General features: G+C 39.4%; 1 protein-coding gene across 1 annotated transcript in view; it reads right to left on the reverse strand.

Moving 5' to 3' along the window:
- PGM5 (phosphoglucomutase 5) overlaps positions 1-22,062 on the reverse strand; it is a 67,033-nt gene that overhangs the window by 15,780 nt on the left and 29,191 nt on the right. Inside the window, exon 7 of the mRNA XM_064404059.1 lies at positions 7,407-7,522. Within this exon, the coding sequence (XP_064260129.1) occupies positions 7,407-7,522 (116 nt within the window). The remainder of the gene's footprint in view (positions 1-7,406; positions 7,523-22,062) is intronic.

Here is a 22,062-nt window from a genome sequence, read left to right on the forward strand (position 1 = left end):
TGTTCATTTGCAGATGTCAAACCACAGAGAAACAATTTTTATGGAATGGGAAGTTCTATTTCCAGAATGTTCATGACCTCCAGTCAGGACAACCACAAGTGCTTGAAAAGACTCTTCCAGAGTGAAAAAAAAAATCAAACAAGCAAGCCAGAGAGCGGGACTGTTCCCATTTTTATATTTCTTCACACCTCTCAGTGCTAAAGAAGACTGGATGCTCCTATCTAGATCCCTTCACAAGTTTGTATTCATGAAGAGAGAAGTTGTTCCAACAAAGACGCCTAGGAATAGTTTTGGAATTCCCCGCATGATTCAACATGTAGTCTCAGACCTAAGTAAGATCCAAGACCGCTGGCACTCAGTAAATACTGATAGCAATTATATAAGCTAAAAGACTCAAGAAACTTGAAGAGATATCAAACATGTAGCCATTGCTCCGGCATAATACTTACGAAATTTGGTTAAAGTTTGTTGGCTGCAGTCTTAGGGTTTTCTGCTAGTCACACATTATTTAAACCATGAATACAAAGCAAGCGCACTAATTCAGAAGTTTTGTTTACTCCATGAAGTACCTACTGATGGAGGTTAACCAATTGAATTATCTGTCTTTAGAAGATAGTTAACAAAATCCATCAGAGAAGAATCTAAAAACTCTTAGGCTGAAAACCTGTTTTCTGAAGTATTCTCCTTCCTCAAATACAAAAATCTTGTTGCAGCAGCAAGACTGCTTTGTATGGCTTGGCTTTACATAACAGCCTGCAAGGTCCACACAGACAGCCATCTGTCAAAATAGCAGTGTTTTGCTACCGGCAGAGGACAGCACCCATAATACAAACTGATGAACAGAAGCTGTTAATCCGGTGAAAAACTGTCACCTCTTCTACTCCCTCACTGCAGTAATATGCCTGATCAGCTAAAGGATATCTTCTACAGGAACACCAGCACTATGTCCTATGTATAATAAAGTAAGCTTACTTGTAGGCAAAGCAGGCAGCAGAGTCACAGTCATTGTCACCAAAGCCAAGAGTCTGCTCCCAGACAATGGTGCAGGCTTCTACCCCTACCACCAAAAGAGACATCTAGAACAGAGCTTTCACATCCGCCCATATATTGCTCCTCTGGTAACAGCAACAAAAGTCATCACATCACCACAGGGGCTGCGGATGCTCAGGGGACTGTGAACAGCTGGGCACGAGCAGCCAGGCCAGCAGCCAGAGCCTGTCCAGTCCCAGCACCCCCACAGCAGGGCAGTCGGGGGCACCAGGGCAGCCCCAGCTCCGGGTATCAGGAACTTCCTGGGAATGGGGATAGGGCGATGCCAGACCAGGATGTGGGAGCATGGACAGGCCTGGCTTTGGGGGATCCCTGGCCCAGCATGGCAGGGCTGTGGGGAGCTGGACACTGGCCCGGATGCTGCACTGCTGGGGCAGGGGCTGACAGCCCTGGTGCTGCTCCTGGGCAGGGTGAGGGAGCCAGGCAAGGCCCTGGTAGCAGCAGGCTTGCCGCACCATGCCTGCTCCTTTCCCTCTTAACCTGCATGCCTCTGTATGTGTCTCCTTTCAGCCATTCATCCTTAGCACAGAAAAAATTCTGTTTTGCCTAAAATGCTATCTCTGTTGCTCATTATCACCAGCCATTTAAATGGTTTAAGTGTCTCAACAGACACCAGCAAGAAGTGGAGACATGGAACTGAGCTTAACCCCCCAGCAATTTGTTCCAATATGAATGACCATTTATTCTCCTGCTACATAACACTCAGCAGACTGCAGGCCAGAAAATCATACAGTGAAGAGCACTGCAGTCCTTCAGCAAAACGGTCAATATCTTGACACTGGAGAAATGGGCTACGCTGAGCATTAAAGAGATGTGTTCTGATTTAGCAAACACTTTAAGGACATTTCACTGAACCAAAATGTTCTAGTGAAACATGGACAGAAGCATTTCTGAAGAGCTCTTTGCCACATTCTGAACTTTATTCTGGTATGGCTGAAGTGCATAAATCTACTTGAGGAGGGCTGAATGTATTATTCTTCATATACATTTAGCAGATTTGGCATGTTCTTTGTCCTTGTATGTCCCTCAGAGGGATAAACTGTTGCTTCTCTGGAAAGAAAGAAGTTAGAAGGTAATCCAGAGACAAAAGTCTGGATATCTAGGATCTGGTTATCTTGATTCTGTTTCAGAATCAAAAATAACCAATTAAAAATATTAGCCTTATACAAGGACAAAAATTCTGTGTGCCCAGAAGTGTTTCAGTTTGTTAGTAGTCTTAGTGGAAGTGAAACTAAGAACATTCATCAGCTTGGTTACTGCATATATATGTTGCTGTACTTACTGCCCTTCCTTCTTTCAGCAAATGAAAATCTATTTCTGCACTTTTGTTACTCTGATTTTCACCTACCAAGAGTCATCTGTAGGAGTCTTCACTTGCTCTGTCTTAACTTAGTCCTACTGCCCAGCTCACACTGTAGAAATGCTAGGGAGGTAGTTTACCCTGCTGCCTCAGTTCAGCTAACACCATTCTTTGCTCTACAGATCCAATGAATTTGCAGAGGCAGACCTGTCCTGTGCAAAAGGATGAAGGAAAAGGCACCTCACAGCTCTGTATTCCTGAAGTCACAATTCCTGAAGCTGCCCCCAGCTTTCTTGAGGGTCTGAGTAACCTCAGAATGATTCTCAGTGCTGCTTTTAATTGAAACATCCTGGAATTAATGAATTCCTGATTCTGTTCAATGAGCTGAAGTAGAAAGAGATAGTAGAAAAGAGGAGTAAATGAATATTTTTTCTGCTTAACCCTTCATATTTAATTTGCCATTGGTAAGGGAAATTCAAGTGTTTCAAGAACTTATTTTTAAGTTAATTCATTATTTCTCCATATAACAGCAGGAAAAGTTATATATTTACTACAGTAAATTGCTACGTCCAGACTCAGAGTAAACAACTTGGGCAAAACTCTCAGAGCATGCTCCCATTCAAGAGAAGTACTCCACAGTACTCCACAGTCTTAAACAGAAGAAAAATCTTCAGAGGCAGTAGTTTGAGAAACAAAGCAAAATCATGCAAATATGTTCATATTATGATTTTTCTACTATGTGAAAGCTAATTTTGTCTGTATCTGAGACATCCAGTTCTGATAGGGAAAGCAAACCTTGTGGGTAATATGCATGAATAAAAGGTAATTGCTTTTCCCTAATTTAGTAATCCTAGTTTATCATCCTGCATTCTGTAAATGTGATTTTAAAACAAGAAAATCACAGGAATTCACAAACTCACACCAAATAATTTTGTTTGCACATACTCAGGTCTTACAGATTTATCATCCAGCTGAAACTTAGCAATATTTTAGGCAAATGGAGATTTAGGGGCATTCTGATCTGATAATTTTTTGAAGTTAATAAGCTTATTTTAGATTTGTATTACTGCAACAGACAACCAAATAGCTCATTTGTGGTTTTAATTTGTGTTAGCAATCACACATATTCTCCACTAGCTCTTTTTCCACATAATCTTTCAGGAGAAAGGGGTTGATGTTAATAGAATCTGGGAATTTGGAGATGAAGCAAGCAAATTTAAGGAAGTTGTGGCAATTACTGAAATGGCTTAAACTGCAGAGAGATAATCAGCCACAAAGTTCTCCTAATCCTGATTAATAACTTGCTGATGAAATTTAGAAACTAATTGCTGCTGCTGAGGCCCTCCTTTGAACTGTGTGCTGGGCATTAGTCATAGAACCAGAAAGCTACTAACCTCATCTGACAAGCTCCCCACACTGCTACAAAAATGGAAGAAGTTTTTAAAGCATTGGTATTGCTCCAAGATCAGCTGCCAGAAAACAAGTTTGAGAAATACAGCTGTATGGGATGTTTTCAACATCTTTTCTCCTTTTATAGCAGAAATTTTGCTTTTATTTACTTGCCAGACCAAAGTCCCTTATGTCATAAAACCAGGGCTCTACATTACTTGGAAATTTCAGCTGGGCTTTATTACCTGGGTACACAAGCAATTGATTTCCAATGCAGTTTGATGACAGCAGCTGGATTTTTAAAACTCCTTTCTCTTACAGAGAGCTATAAATTTCTCATTCTGATCACTATATCATACACTTACATAAATATTCCATGCTAAAAGCTAAAGAAGTGCCAAATTTCAGTGCCCTAAAGAGACATGATTGGGCAAAAGCTGTAAAATTTATTCAAATGCCCAATAGTGGCAGAAACATGTGAGGGTCACACAGCTCAGGACATTACTAAAAGATTAGCAATAAGGTAAATATTTACTGCTAAAAACAGATCACATTGCTAAAGTACTGGTCATCTACAAACCAGAACATGTCTTAAAAATAAACCTCCTGGCATATGAGCACACTTTTCAGACATCTGCATTGAATTCAAAGATGATAAGGAAATTGAGGCAGTAAGAAAAAAAAGCTTTAGACATCACAGTCATTATATAATTTGCCCCAAAAGTATCACAGGATCACAGAACAGGTCAGGTTGGAAGGGACCACAACAGGGCATCTGGTTCCATCTCCCTGCTCAAGGAGGCTTATCCCAGAGCACATGGCAGAGGATTGAGTCCAGACAGTTCTCAAGCATCTCCAGTGTCAGAGACTCCACAACATCTTTAGGAAATCTCCTTCTGTCTCATACATTTTACACAGCAACTACACACAAACTGAGGAATTCAAACCCCATGCTCAAGTTCTCTGGATGCCTCTGGGATCGAATCTCGAGTGTCCAGATTTGCCTTTAGATGGAATTGGATAAAACTGGAGTTCAAGAGGCTTTCTGCACTTAAGTGCTGTAGGTACAACAAAGTTAATCTGATCAGAGCATACCAGGATGCCGAGATATTGCTGCTGGCCAGCAATATGTTGTTCAAGCACTCATTTACAAGACTCAGGATTTATGAGGAATCTGAAGAATTGATGATAGGATAGAAGAACCAGATTAATAATATAAGGAACACAGAGTGTAAAGAATGTGGAGACTAGTTTGAGATCAGGTCCTGCAAATTTGGAAGAGAGGCTATAGTACAGAAGGCAATTGTTTTTTTTAAGGCCTCACAGAAAGATACAAGCAAAGAAAAACATCAATTGCAAGCGAAGAGAGAAGTCAGGATAATCTTCTTGCCTGTCTAGTACAGTCAAACCTTAGAGGCACTTCCATGAGTGTTTCTCTTCCCAAATTCAAACACGATCAGATACTCTGGATAATAAAATTAGACCTACAGAGATCATAATGTCTCATTGCTACAGTTGATCAAAACACTTTATTTTCCTTTCTATACGACTGATCTCCAGGGCTAAAATCCACCAATACTTGGGACACTCTGCTTAGCAAGACAAACATGCTTTTGCAATATGAAAGGGAAATCTGATGTTTGTCATTTTTTATAACTGCACCATAAAATTTAAGTGGCAAGTTTCATAAAAGAAGACATGGCTTCTAGAGATCACAACCAATGATTCCTCTCTTCTCCCTCAGACAGAAAGCATCTGCAAGAGTCCTACTCAACACCATCAGATGAAGATGGATAATAACTCCCTAATCAGAGACAGAGCTGTGGCAGTGGTTTGTCAGGACATATGTGGAGAGGCCACTCCTGTTTGTTCTACATACCTCTACACATAAGCCTACATGCACCAGGAGGAACTGCACTCTGTGGGCTAAGGTATCTGGATATACTTCAACATATGGGAACTCACCATCAAAACTCTTACAAGCTCTTTCTAGTTAAAATCCACACTTAAACTTTCTACAGCAGGATGATGAAGCCAGGAGTTTAATAATAATTTGTGTACTACTGAGGTCATACTGATGTCTTTAGAACCACCCAAATTTCATTAAAGTATCTTATTATGCATGAGCAAGAGGAACTTCAGTATGTAGAGGGAAGAGGTACAGAAATGGCCCAGTGAAAAAGTATTACAAAGCAGTAAGAGTTGAACACTCCCCAGTTCACACCTCTTGTGTTAATGGCGATGCTGTTCAACAACACACCACAATAAATAGCAGTACATTCTGAAAGGTACAAGATCTTCCTGCCCTTCTCCCCAAAATAACACTTCTCTCAATGACCTCACAGAACACACTGTAGAGGAAGTTTCTATTCAGAAGATATAGTCAAGGCAATAACACCTGCGCCACTCAGAGCAAATAGTGAATGCATACAGTTTGCCAATCATGGGACATTGGTTCCCATTGACAACAAAAAGAAAATTATCATTCATTATAAATCTATATTCTCTTCCTTTTTTCATATAAGACCCAAAGAAATATAACATATTTTTCATTATTGCATCATAGTGCACTCAGATCCACAGAGCAAACAAGAAGATAATACATGAAGTGCCATGCCTATGGCTGTTTAAGGTATCATTATTTTTTTAAAAACAGCATTCTGCTCTAATTGACCCCAACCAACAAACTTAATACTTGACATAAGTCAATTAAAGCAAAATGAAATTTGTAATCAAGTTTCACTCCACGGTAAGTAATTTTCTACAAAGAGTTGCAACCAAGGTATTACACATTCAAAATAGAGAACTCCATATAACTCACATCAAAATATAGAATAAACTATCAGCCAGGCAAATTATTAAGTTATTCTGGTCTGTGCTTTTTCAAAGACTTGTAATATAGCCCTACTGATAACCAAAAAGGAAGAACTGCTGTGCCAGAATCCAGGAAATAAAAAAAATAAGCACTCCAAAATTTATTCCATCATTCTCATGAACTAAAACCACGTTTGTGTACATTTACAGACTACAGAGTTCATTCATTTATTTGCTCTATTTCTTACTGTCAATACTATATTTCTGATGGCTCAAATTTGTCATTCATTCTGCATTCTGTTGTTTGATTGATTCTTGGGACTGATAGGCAGAAATACCTAGGGAAAACACAAATGCTTATGTGTAACTGAATTTCTACTAATGATTATTTTATCTGATGCTTGAGCAATTGTGATGTTCCAAAAAGGAAAGCGTGAAATAGTTTTCTTAGATGTACCATCAGATATCTTTTGTACACCTAATTACATTAGGAGAAAACGTGGCTTCCATATAGGCAAAATCCCTCCAAATGCTGCTGCAGTCTGTGAAGACCTGCAGAGGAACCAGTGAGGCTTTTCTGCATTATGTTCAAGTCAGAAGAGAATGCCCGTCACCTCCAAAAGCTGTCTGAACAGTAGCAAGATTACTTACCTCTGCTGAATATCCATTTTCTACATTTTTCATGCCTCAAAGTGCTGAACACCACATTTACAAGACAAACCTCAAGATGTGAACAACAGAAAGTTCTCTGTTTCAGCATGAGAGACAGCTAATTTGCTGATTGTTCTGAGTTTGACTTGAGGCATCCAGGAAAAATTAAGTCTGTGATAATTTTTGATTATGCATTACTTACCAGTGCCAAAACTCTCCTCACCACAAAGGGAACAACGTCCAGAGTCCATGAGATTGGAAAAATACCTCCATCCTGCTGGTGTCTCATACACAGGAACCTTCATAACTTTTGCCACTCTGGAAAGCATACAATAAACATCATATGATTAAGATTGTGCTTTTTTTACATAGGATCTGAGGTCAATTGAGGAATAGTCTAGGTCTCATTACATCTCCTGACAGCTGGACCAGAAGTTAAACAAAAACAAAACTAAGAACAGATCAACACTACCGTTCAAAACTGATCCTCGTCTCAGCACCCAGCTTCAGCTGGAGCCCAAGTATATTTATACATTAAGTGTATTATTTTCGAAAATTTAGGACCTCAGTTCAATAGGCTTTACCAGTATTTTCCCTTGTTACTGACCAAGAAACAGCTAGTCTAAGGATGGACAGTTTTGTTATACTAATATTTTAATGGAAGTTAAAGTAGCATGTTGAAGCACCCTCCTTTACAAAATACAGGTAGTCAAATATCAAAATACTTGAAAGATATTTTTACTTCCTGCAATGTGTTCAAAGACAAGACAATATGCTTGTCTTGCTTAATGCTTCCATTAAGCAGTATATTCTTTAAAAACTTTTCTTAGTCTCAACCTGAATCTCAATTTATTTTCCCTGCATCCTATCATGTAATACAAGAAAGCCTCTCACTGGCTTCATCACCACATCTGGGTGATGTGCTGGTGTTTTCAAGAACCAAAATTAACCACCTTATAAGCTGGATGTGCACTCTTTTCCCCAGCTTGTTAACCGGTAAATATTCCTGTTATAAACTATAATGAGAAAAATCATTTCTTGGACTAAAAGAACAGAAAGAAAGAAAACCCACCCAACAACTCTAAAGAACTGTAAATCTCAATATGAGATTTATGCAAAATGGGTATTAGCAGTCTTCTTTCTAATTGTATTTGCTAGTTTTCATTGTGTGCCTAGGGTTTTCAGAACCAACTGTTTTATAACATGGAAATAAGAACTAAGACAAGGTGAAGCAATCTGACTAATTACCAACAAGCTTATGATTGCTTCAACTATCATACCTAACAATATTTCTTAAGGCAAGAGAGTTTATTTAATTTTAACTCCAGTCAAGCTAAAGCAAAGCAGATTAATCAAAGATAGATTCAACACATCACAACCTGTCTAAAAGTGTCAAAGCAGTGAAAGCAGTCACCCTTCTGATAAAAAAGCCACCTGTTTTCTGATGGCACATCTCTCTGTCTTACATTAAGTGCATAAAGTAGATGGGATAAACTGTCAAAATATGCCAGCACTGATCCCTTCAAATCCTGGTACATAAATTATCTAAATGAGAGAATCACAGAACTGGCAAGGTTGTAAGAGACCTTCAAGATCATATAGACCAAATGCCAACCTAGCACCATAATCACTGCAGGTGCCAAATCAAGACACCTCTTGAATACTTTGAGAGTTACTCCACCATCTCCATGGCAAATTTATTCCAACGTCTAGCCACTCTTTCAGTGAAAAAAATCTTTCTAATACTGAATCTGAACTTCCCCTTGCACAACTTAAGGCCACTTCCTCTTGTCCTTTCACTTGATATGTGGCAAAAGAGATTGACCCCTACCTGGTTACAACCTCCTTGCAGGCAATTATAGAGTGATAAGGCCTCCCCTTTTCTCCAGGCTACACAACCTTAGCTCCCTCAGCTGCTCCACAGAGGACTTGTGCTCCAGACCCACCAGCTTCACTGCCCTTCTCTGGACATGCTCCAGCACCTCAGTATCATTCTCCAAGTACAGGGGGACAATCCCTGCCCTGCTCCTGCTGGCCACACCATTGCTGGTCCAGGCCAGGATGCCATTGGCCTTCTTGGCCACCTGGGCCCTGCTGGCTCATGTTCAGCTGCTGTCAGCAGCACCTCCAGCTCCTTTTCCTGTGGCAGCTTTGCAGCCACTCTGCCCCAGCCTGTGGCACTGCCTGGGGTTGCTGTGACCCCAGGGCAGGACCCAGCACTGGCCTTGTTGAACCTCACACCACTGGCCTTGACCCATGGATCCAGCCTGCCCAGATCCCTCTGCAGAGCCTTCCTGCCCTCCAGCAGATCAGCACTCCTGCCTGATGGTGGTGTTTGTGAACTGACTGAGCTGAATTCTATCCCCTCATCCAATTGATTGATAAAGATGTTAAACAGGACCAGCACTAGAATTGAATCCTGGGGAACACTACTAGTGACCACCACCAATTAATTGAATTTAGTTCCATTCACAACCATAAGTGGTGGCTCTACAGTTCAGCCCTTAAGTATTCTCTCTGAAATTTTTACACCATTAGTCTGCACTGTAATGTAGTCTCCAAATCAATCTCTCTTTATCTAAGAATATCCATTCTCTAAGCTATTCTCTCCTATTCAGCCTAGGTGTTCATATTACATCAAAAATTAGTGATTTTTAAATGAGATAAGAGTAAGAATTTCTGATATTTATTTGAAAAGAGACCAAAATGTACGTGAAGAAATGGGTATTACCAAAATTTTTAATCCTGAACCCAGATTTCATACCTTTAGTTTAGAGGTAGGGGTGGGTATGTACCTCCTTGTGTTTATTCAGCACTACATGTATTATTAAGCCTTAGAAATGCTGTTCCATAAAGGAGGTTTCACAGGGCAGAGCTGAACGTGTTTCTGTCTGTCTCTTCAAAAAATCAAGAACATAAAAGAATTTAATTTCTGTGTGACAATAACTTCAGACTGAAAACAGGACTGTACTGCCAGGAAAAGAGAAAACAATAAACCAGAAGGCAATACCCGACATGCTGGCAGAGCAAAACCAATGCTCTTAAGGTAGCCTAACAATACAGCTGGAATACATTTGCTTGCAGAAATGTTCCCATATCCTGGTAAAGCTTTTGCAGAAGGAAATCCTTTCCCATTTACTTTTCTACATTCCTGTAGCTGGGGAACAAATAGCCTAGGATGGACTTAAACCTGACCAGCACTAAAAAAGCTTCAAGAATCTGTAGCTTTTTCAAAGAGTTCTATACAGGCCAGCAATGAAAATACAGATGTTGTTTCTGTTGGCGTGTGGGCTCACTTTGTACAGAGTTTATAGTATGAATAGTTTGTAGTAGGAATATGACAGATTGTTCCATGCACCTTTTTTTTCTTGTTGTTTCTGGCTCTTAATAATTCAGCAGAGTAAGTAAGCAGAAGTACACTGAAAATTAAGCATACTCCTTTCTTACTGACATTTTTCTGAAATAAAGAATTATCACTGGAAGTCTCAAAAAACGCAGAATGTGCCTTTATGCAGCCTATAGATGTTCACGGTGAAAAATCACCAGAGAAAAAATGAAAGGGGGATTCCCACAGAAAGTTGCAAAAATTCTCAAAGCTGCAGACTCTGAGAAATAATATGCTGCATTAGATCAAACACATAATCATACAAAATACAGGAAAACACCCTCAGAGGAAGGAAACTAATATGTGACGGTGAAATTACTAGATCTTCAAAGCCATGGAAAACAGAGATTAAATGTGGGAAAGGGGAGGGATTTTTAATGCTCTTACATCTACATCTTTCTAAACTAAAAATACTACTGGGTATTCAGTAGAGGACAAGTTTTTTTAAAAAATCCTAATTTTTCCAATTTTTTTTTCTCACTCTGTACTTATCAATCTGCTTTTTAATAGACAAAACTCCTAAATCAGAGCATTCAATCATTGATACAAGAGGCCAGATATTTTTTTAAACAAGTTCCAGTTGAGATTGGTAGAATCCCTGTGGACCAAAATTTGGAAATTAGTTTCTGTGTTCCACTGAACTGAACATTTGCAGCACTATTTAATGGAGCATATGGCTTCCTGACAGGCTTGATAGATGCTAGGCAAATAAATAGGATAAGGATTTCAGGAACTTGCAACTCTGCAAGAACTGCTGGTGAGTCACAGTAAGGTTTTTTATCTTCAACAAATCATCGGTCCATTAATTACATTTTACAATGTTTTCAGAAATGCACCATAACAGGACAGTTCAACAAAGACTATGTATGTTCAGCTTTTTAAGTTTCTCTTCTTTCTTACTTACACTAGATATATACTTACACTAGAATCCCCAAATCTGGGGAGTTAGAAATGTAAAGCCAAATAAATGTAAAGAGTTTTGTCTGTATAAGATCTCTTGATGAGAGAGGATACTACTTCTCTCAGGAAGTGAGTCTTGGAACTCGTACTGCAAGTGGTATTTATCTTGCAGAAGTCTCAGATAACACAGTAAATTTTATATATCCTTAGATATGTATAATGCATCATCAACAAGATACTGATGCAGCAGTGCACCTGTAAGGGTGGTACCTCAGGCTCTCAGCTTTCATGCTGTAGGTACTGGCTGTTAAAAGGCCTGACTTAATGGATGGAATATACTTCCAGAGCAATTCAAAATAAAAACTGGGAAAAAAATATGCCCTATAAATAGGTTCATTTCCCTAGTCTATTTGAAGTAAAGACATTCTATTTATGTCTAATCACACAGTTGATATACCTGTGTTTATATGTTCCATGAGTATGAACTGTGTTGAAAGAAGACAACAAACTATGGACATTCTGTTTCTTGTCATCTTGGACATTTAATGGGAGTGACTTCAAACACTACACTTGCTTGCTTTCTTTTTGTGTAAGTGCTCACTACATCAATGAGATTATACAGTAAAGTTTCTTCCGTCTGTGTTTGGCAGTAATTACCCCTTGCTAGGCTTGGAAACAGAGTATTTACATTTAGAGCCAAACTGAAAGGTAGCCTTAGTTATAACCTTAGAATAACCTTAGTTAGTCTGCCCATATCAGAATTAATGGCATTTATTTTCCCAGGATGCTGAAATAATAATTATGGAGAAAAAAGTTAAAGAAGAGTAGACTATACTTTTTGCCGTTACTTGTTATTTAAAATTATACTTTGTGAATGTAAAAAAAGCAGGAGCAGATGCTTTTAAATGTGGAGATAACAAAATGAGTGAAAATAGGAATATAAATTATTGTACAGCTCCATAGTTAAATTTACCTTCCTACTGTTTCACAGTTTCACTGTAATTTTTATTTTGAAGAGCTAGTCCCACGCTACCTATACTGACTGCCCACTTTATTTTCAAACATAAGAAGAATGTATACAATGCAACACTGAAAATTAGTTTGAGTTATTTCATCTCTAGCAAAGAGAATTATTGGAGAGTTTAGTATCAACACAGAAATGTGAAACCAATTATTGAACTCCACAATAAGTCTCACTTAAGCATGGGCTGGTCAGCTCATAATAAAGGTAATAATGAACATAATTATAGTCTTCTAATGAAGATTAGAATTTTTAAAAATTTCCTGACAGAAAAAAAAAAAAGTAACAGCTAGTTCTAACATTACTCCTGAAAGACCTAACAGATTAATGCGGAAAACTTTACGAGGCAACTGGACTACTTATTGTACAGATTCACATCTGAATATCCAAGGTCTTCTTCCTTATACTTCATAGCCATCTACATGTCACCTAACCAGGAAAACAGAGGGTACAGGACCCTTGATAGCCCAGATTATTTTCCTTGGAATTGTAAAAATATTAGCCTCATAAACTGTGTAAAAAATATTTTCATTTTTAAAGCACATTTTTTTTTAATTTAAAAGTGTTAAAGATCCTTGTGATAACTTTCTTTCAGTTTTCAGTAGACATAACAGACTATTTTTCACAGATAGGCTTATAAAACAAAGTGGTCCTTGATGGTATCTCCCAGACACAGCGGTTTTGCACTAGCAAAACACCTATGACACCAGCAAAATGACCCTTACATTAACAACAGTCAGAGGAAAGTTTTCTCTAATCTAATAACTACAATGCCACAAAAACATCCCGATGAATATAAATCATTCAAATACAACAGCCTGCAACAAGCTGACTTTCTTGTGCCAGTGAAACTCTTACAACTTCCAAGAATAGATCAGTCAATCAGACAGAATCATCCTGCCAAAGTTGTGATGCCTGTTCACCACAAAGATAAAGGTCACAAAACTGGGGGAAGGGCTTTCTGCGACAGGTCTCATGAACTTGTAAAGATGTGACTGGCTAGAGTTTTATATTGTAGGTGAAATGCTGTCTAGGGTAAACTGCAGCACCACTTTCATTCTGGAGTCTGAACTTGGAGGAATAATTAGGTATTAATGAAAGAAACACTAGAGAAGCAGCTATAGCATGTCCTTGCCTCTAATTTTCCATCACCTGTAGGTATCAGCTGACATGTGAGAGATGCTAATAGGCACCTAGGTGAACAGGCTTCAAAACACTGACTGCTGTTCCATGATTCCACTGATTTTCAATCCTACTCCTCTCTATGGTGCCAGCACTGAGGTAAACAAGGTGCTGTAATTCAGAGAACAGCACGTCTTCCTCTGCAGAAGGGTAAGCACTGACAGGCACTAACAATCAGGAATTGAAGGAATTTGTGGGACAGACATGGGCCACTGAAGGATAGCGTGTTGCAGCAGCACTTCAAAAGAGAACAAACCTCTGTAAAGGTTTCTTTCAGAGTTACTATGGCTATAGAAGGAAAGGTTTCTCACTAGGTCTTCTAAATCTCTACTTAGCCACTGAAGTAGTCTTTGTTATCTAATCTCCAGCTGATAAAGCCTCATTTGATTTTAGGTCTGAAGCATATTTTATTTCAAAGACAAGACTATTATTTGACTGAAACTAACAGACACTGTTTTTCTTTCCACTTCTGTAGTTTTGCTTCATGCAAAGAATTAAACATATCTCAATGAGGGACCTGCATCTGATTTATCAAGAAGATAATTTCTCTACCTTAAAATAAGTCTTCACACAATCTAACCTTAGCCTACAAACCTTTGCATTTAATATTTTATTGCCTGAGTTGCTTGGATTTTTTTTCTAACAGTCTGGACACTTCTAAGGTCAACACAAGTGATTTCCATTTGCCTACATCATTTCTGCTACTCTTTTATTAAAGATACTGGGTTGACTGTTTTCTAACCATATACTACAGAATTTGTCTTAAGTGCTCTTGCAACCAGACCCAAAATTTAATGGTTTCATTCTTTTCGATCACTCTCTTCAACATTCAAATTTCTTCTGCAAAAAACACCAGATTATTTTTTAACTTTCTTGACACCATATTCACTGCCTGAGTAGCCACCAAGTACTTATCCCAGTCTCACTGCATGGTATTTCCACTTGTCCCTTCTTCCCAGTGTTGGAGAGCTCTTTCTTACTTCATTTTTCAGCTTCTGAAGTCTAATTAATCTCAACTTTGGTCAGTTCTCTCTTCATTCTTACTATTTCTTGGGATGCAAGAGTCACAAACCAAATGGTTGTAACTTTTTTTTTTATTATTCCCATTTCTAAGTCTTCACTTTTTATCTATGCAACTGCAATAGACTGTGAGAAATTCACAGTAGTAGCAATGACAGCAGAAGCACTGGCACCAACTGTAATATGAAATAGATGCTCTGCTTCTGGATGTTTTCACTCTGTCACACCACCTTCCCTTAAAAGGCTTCAACTGCATATTGTGCAAGGAGCAGAACTAAAACAGCCACCTCCCTTATATGGTCAAGTATTACAGTGTTACTCCTTCCCAGTCTTTAATTTATTAAGCAAAAAGCAGTGGAATGCTAAGCCCTCGCACACAACACAGATAACCAGGACATCGCTAAGATAAAACTCAAGCTGTCATGTCTGCCACAAAGGCTGTCAGGACCCTATGGCAGAGAAAAAAATTAGGTAGTAAACAAGTTCCCTTACTTTTTGCTTTCTAGTATGCCACATGTCACAGAGAACAATCATAAAAAAAATCAATACAGAAAAAGCATATGGAGACACTTTAACTATGAAGCATCTAAAAAAGTTAGGGGTTTTTTTGCTTTCTTTCTCCCAACCCCTGCAATGTTTTAACTAAAATACTTATTCCAGTGCAATAAAGGTATGCTGAACCAAGCTCGGGTGTTCAGGGGTAGTTTCTGTCTTGAAAACTGGCAACTTCAGGTGGATTTTTTTTTAGCTGACAATACTCCTGAGTAATGGATTTCTAATAATTGCAGAAATCATCAATAAATTCTAATCAGTACTATGTGAATTAGCTTTCTATCAATGGAGCCTCCTGGCATTCATGTAATATAACGTGCCAAAAACACATCCAGTATTTTCTCCTGCCTCTCAGTCTCACATCAGCCTCTCTTTGTTTTTGAAATCTTTCAACAGCAAAAACTAAAAACTGCTCTAGCACAAAGGCAAAGTCATAAAATCACGAAGTCACAGAATCATAGGATGAGTTGGATTGCAAGTGACGTTGAAGATCATCAAGGATCTTGTTCCACAGTAACAATGGAACTAGATGCGACAGGTAAGGATGCCACCCACTACCTCACATTGCTCATAGCCCCATCCAACCCTTCTAGGGTTGGGCTGTCCACAACTTCTCCAGACAATCTGTTTCAGTGCCTCACTACCCTCACAGTGAAGAATGTTTCCTAATTTCTAATCTAAATCTCCCACATTCAATTTGAAAAAAATCCCCCTTGTCCTATCACGATGCGTGCATGTGGAAAGCTGTTCTCCATTTTTCATAAGCCCTCTTCAGGTACAGAAAGGCTCCCCCAAGATCTCCCCAGGACCTTTTCTGCTACAAACTGAACAACCCCAAGTCTCTCAGCCTGTCCTCACAGGACAGGAGCTTCCAACTTCTGATCACCTTCATAGTCCTCTTTTGGACCTTCTACAACAGGTCCACATCTTTCTCGTGCTGAAGATCCCAGAAGTGGATGCAGCTCTGCAAGCGGGATCTCACAACAGCAGAATCCCCTCCCTGACCCTGCTGGCCACCCCTCTTTATGATGCCATTGGGACCATGTCAGAGGCATAACACCAGCTTAGGTATATCACATCTGTCAGTCTTACCTTGTCAGCCACAGTAGTCACTGCATCCTACAAGGACACCAGCCTGGTCAGACAGAATTTGTCCCTAGCAAAGCTGTGCTTCACCTCCTTGTCTTGCATGTGCCTTAACACTGCTTCCATAAGGATCTTCCCCATGATCTTCCCAGGCACAGTGGTGAGACCCACCAGTCTATAGTTCCCAGTCTTCCTTTCTCCCCTTTTTAAAACAGGAGTGATGTTTCCCTTTTTGTAGTATCCAGGGACTTTGCCTGACCACCATAACTTTTCAAATATGATGGAGAATGGCTTGGCAAGAATATCATCCAATTCTCTCAGGATGATATTGAGTGTATCTCATCAGCCTTACAGACTTGGGCCTATTTATCTTCATCAAGTGGTCACATACCTGCTCTTCACTGCCAATGATATGAACTTGACTCCCGCAGTCCCCACCTGGAGGTTCAGATACTTGAGAGATGTGGAAAGTCTGACTTCCAGTGAAGACTGAGGTGAAGTATTCATTAAGTACTTCAGACTTTTCCCTTTCTGTTTTCACCATTCTTCCTTCTCATTTACCACGGCCTTTATTTCTGGCCTTCTTTTTCTGAGCTATGTACTTATATAATTATTTCTTGTTATTCTTCACATCCCTTGCCAAATCCCATCCCATCTATGCCTTAGCTTTCCTGACCCATCCTTATACATCTAATCTGTGTCTTTATACTCTTCCCAGGTCACCTGTCCTGCTTCCATTCACTATGCACTTCCTTCTTATTTCCTAGTTTGAGAAGCAGATCCTTGCTCAGCCATGCCAGTTTCTATCCCTCTCTCTTTGATTTTCTAAACACTGGAATGGAAAGCTCTTGTGCTGAAAGAAAAGTCATCTTAAAGAGTTGCCAGCTATGGCCTGCTCTTCTGTCCTTAAGGACAGTTTCCCAGGGGATCACACTCACTAATTATTTAAACAACCGGAAATTTGCTTTTCTAAAATTCAGCACCCAGTCTATGTTCCTTTCCAGGCCCGTGTTCCTTGGGATCATGAACTCAACCCAGGCATGGTTACTACCTTCCAGTCAGTCTCCGACCTTAACCACTCTAATGAGCTCATCACTAGAACTAGTCCAGGCCCAGTAATGCTTCTCCTTTGCTCAGTTTAGCCAACAAATCCATGAATACAATCTACCTGGCTCCTGTCTTCTAATACCACAGACACATACAAGCAACTGAGCTACATGGAATTCCTGTTCAGCACAATCACCACCATACCCAAGGAACATTGTGTGGACAGTCAGATACTTAGCTTTAAAACTCTAAACCAAACAAATTTAAAAATTAGTATCTCCCTTTGGCTCCTTGAAGTTCACTGGACTTCATCTGTCTTCCTTAGGAGCAGACTTGCACCATCACAAGGATGATTAAAGCACTTATGCCCAGAACTCAGGCTCCCCAATACCCACAGTGAGGTTTCGGAGTCAATTATATTCCTTGTTGCCACCTGTAGGTCATGATGTGAACAGACAGCTCCATATTCACACCACCAGTTTTTCTACACAAGCTCTGCAGCACCTCAGTCAAATTTACAAGCACCTTGTGCAACACACAAAAAAGACAGCACTCGTGAAAGTCCTTGAGACACTTTACAAAATAACTAAAAACTAATTCATGTCCCAGTCCCCACAGCTAACGTTCCACTTCTATCCCAAGGGGTAAAAGTAAAGTCACATGCTTAACTGCATAGCCAGCTACAAGAGCCAGGGGAGCACTGCAGAACTGAAGTGCATTTGTAAGCAGGTCAAAAGCTGCAGCACAGCTCTAATCAAATCTCTGAGAAAGGACTGCAGAAAGCCACTGCCTCTTCCTTACTCCTCAGGGAGTTATGTGGTCAAAGTAAAAATAGCCAGCACAGCTCCATGCTGAGTCTGCCTTTACCTTCAAAACTAATGTGATAATCGTGTCCACTATGGGCAGGAGGTACAAGGATACGTTTCATGGACACTGTACTCTAGCCTATTCTCACTAATCTGTGATGGAGTGAACTGCCACTGATGCAGAACTCACTGGTGAACAGAATGGTAAATGCACCTTTAAAAAATACATGAAGCAGATGGCATGCAAAGCTGGGATTTATCACCCCACAATTGCAGGTGCTGCAAATAGGTTATTCTTGTAGTGACCAAGGTATGAAATTACTGCCAGGGTTTAAACTATCAAGTGAATGCAAGTTACACATATGTTATAAGTGAGACTGTTACCATCCCAAATTTGGGACCACTACGAGCCATTAAAAGAATCTGCTTTCTGGAAAGTTAAATCACTTTCAGGAAGTTACACAGGTGGAGTCCTCATATGCCGGCCTAGGTTTTAAGGCCTTAAGTAAAACTTTGGCTTGTCAGTCCCCCTCTGAAATCTGGACGATAATACAGAGTTCTAACAGTGAGACTCCATAGGAGAAAACAGTTCTCTGAAGAGCTAAATATTTAATTCAATTTAAGTGATGTATGTTTGTATGTACAGAAACTGAGAGCTATCCCTCCTTTTGAGGAAATTGAAACTTAAAAAAAATCCTACCATGAATTTTATGAGAAGCCCCTCACTTAAGACATGAAAATGGCCAATAAGTCTGTGGCATCTGCTTCTGCTGAGTAAGACTATTATGGTATGGATACTGCTGTCAGCATGAAAGCATGGTAGTCAAACTACAAAACACACAATTACTTGCAGTCTCCAGAAAACAAAAAAACCATCACAACCGCAACTTCTTCTGTCAGCTTTTAAAAAAATCACAGCACAGATTTTAGCATGGAGCAGATATTCCAAATGTAATCAGAAATGGATGCAACTCCTAGACAATAGCCTTTGGTACAATAATAATAAAATTTCATTGAATAAATACTGACTCAGGTGGTGTTTTCTATAAGTAGAGTTACTAAGCAGCACTGTCTTGTTCATCTGTATTAAACACATTGTTAGGTCAAGCAAAAACCCCACATTCCTGCCTTTTTTAAAAGAAAAGTTAATTTAATCATAATGCAAAACCCTTAATTTCAAAGGAAATATTTGCACTCTCATTACAAACAATTAAATCTGTGAATTCACTTTTAACTGCTAGAAATTACTTAGTTACCTTTTACCAGGAATAAGTGCACTTAAAAATTCTTTTTCCAAACAATTAATAGCCTTTTGAACTTATCACACTACTAATGCTTATCTCGTCATTCTCTTCCACTGAATGATAAAATTCAGAACAAATCCACTGTGTTTAGAACTAACTCAGACTGTCAACCTGAATGCCTGTATCTGGACTGAGTATCTGCATCTGAGTTTGCTAAGAGCAAGCATTTATTTTAAGTACGGTATTTATAATAGTGTTCCTTTCTGCTGTGTGTGCAGGAAAACACAGACATGGCAAGATGAAAATAAACAAGAAAGGAGACTAGAAAAAAGCCTGCTGCATTTGTCAGGGACAAGTCTACAAAGTTCATAGCCAAACTTTTTGTGGAAGGACTAGTGATTTAAGCCCTGCTGAATACTCACCCACCTTAGGCGCCTTTGAAGGTGAATAATAAATGCTACACTGACCAACAGAGCACAGTGCAGGATACCTGTAAGGTCAGGGTGAAGGAGTTATCTGTTAAGCAGGAAGCAATCGGGGCCCATCAGTGTGGCACTGTGGCCCTGTTGGCTAATCTCCTTCACAGGCCAGGTTTGGTGCTTTGCAGGCACAAACAAACAGGCAGTGGGACCTACAGAATACCTCTGTACTGCCCTGCATAGATACCATGCAGACATATGAGCTAATCCAGGCTTCCACACAAAACACCACACTGCATAAAGAATGTGTAATTCAGCCTTTGAATCTGTTATCTTCCTTAAATGCAGCAGTGTTCAGAATGTCCACAAGGTTTACATGATTTCACACTACGGTACTGTCTGTGGACATGCGACCCCATCTTCCGAGCAGTGTTCTTCAGCACTCTTCCATATCTTATGTCCTTCTGGCCCAGCTTCAGCATGCCACCCACACTGAGATTTATGAAGAGATGCAACCTAGGAGGTTTGTGCTTTTGTGCTGGGGGAGGCTGACTCAGGCACAGCACAGCTTCAATTTCTCCTTTACAAAACAACAAGTGTTTTATACAAGGGTTCAGTGCCAGAAAGAAATGCGTAAATAATAAATGGATGAAAATAAAAAACAAATAAGTAATAAAAAACCCGTACATTCATGCAGATCTTCTTTTTTTCTATATTCTCCACCCATTTTTTTAATAAACTTCTAAAAAAGGTTTTCTTATTCCCCTTCAAATCTCTAGGAGTTCTCGTGAGTCCAAAAGTAAAATGTGTTTAATTACATTCCTTAATTGGTACCAAGGGGAAAATGTGAAATATTTTTATAATATACCATTATAAAGCAACATTAGCTATGTGGACTGTAAGAGCTGTTTCCAATAAACCTGTTAACAAATCCAGTACCTTACAGACAGAAATACCACTCCATGCAAATGCCAAGGTGAATAGGTCTGTGTGTAAATAAAAATAAGTTGGAAGGTTTATTGTTTAAAAAGGAGGGAAGAAGCAATTTCAAAGTAAAAAATTCAAGTGTTCATCCTCTTGCTTCTGATTTCTCATTATCGTTTTTAATCTACACAGAAAAACCGGATGCTGTCAGCACACTGTGTAAACAAGCCAAACGATTCTGTAGTTTAACTACACCAAGCTGAGAGGTTTATTTGTGCTGAGACTACAGACTGCTTGGGTCCCTCCTGCCTAGCCCCTGCAGACTCATCCCTTGCCTTTAAACAGAAGAACCAATAGGAAAATTCCATTTTCTAGAGGAAAAACTTTAACATTGCACTTAAACCCCATCAAACCAATTAGCTTGACCAAGTATCAGTATCAGAATGACCTACCACTACTAAGTCAATTGTAGCTGAGATGGGCTTCAAAACCTACAGGAGGAAGGCCAATTTGTCAGATCCACATGAGGAAAGGAGACCTCCTAGAATAAACAGCTACTGAATGTTAAGAAATTAATTTCCTTCACTGAGACTCTGCCCCCACTAACTTGCCCTCACCTTCCAGCACTCTCCCAACCCAAAGGGTAACATTTAAAAAATTTAAGATAAGTAACTAAATAAGGAACATGTAAAACAGCTCTGGGACATGAGCAACAGGCACAGGAGAAGCACAGCAGACTCCTTGCCCATTTTGCCTCAGGTGTGGAAATACTCATAGACATGCTAAAGCATTGCCAAGACTCTCATCAATTCATTAGTAATACATTTTAATGTTCTGAATTATTAATTTGAAGAATTTCTAGAAAAGTTACTGCTAGGCTTTCCACTATTCTTTACAGTGAAACAAAGAATTGCCTGATCTAATAGAAATAAAAAAACTCTCTATAAAATACGACGTGAGCCTCGATACATCCTATGTCTAATGGTGGCTGCAAAGATAGAAATGGAAGGGTCTGATGGGTTAGTTCAAGTTGCAGTTCAGTGTCATTACAGTAAATTCAGTGGGACAGTCTACTAATATCTCATTTCAGTGAGCTAAAAGAACCTTAATTAGCTCTCTAATTATGCTGGCTGAGTGATACCCACCACAAAGACAATTACCGCAAAGGAGCGAAGTCAGATTGAAAGCGAACAAGGAGCATACAGCTCACAGACTGGTAATGATGTCAGCAAAATCCTCGAATTGGCAAAAGCCGGAATGAATCAATCATTT

The sequence above is a fragment of the Passer domesticus genome, chromosome Z (assembly GCF_036417665.1).
Source record: "Passer domesticus isolate bPasDom1 chromosome Z, bPasDom1.hap1, whole genome shotgun sequence".
NCBI classification, from domain to species: Eukaryota; Metazoa; Chordata; class Aves; order Passeriformes; family Passeridae; genus Passer; species Passer domesticus.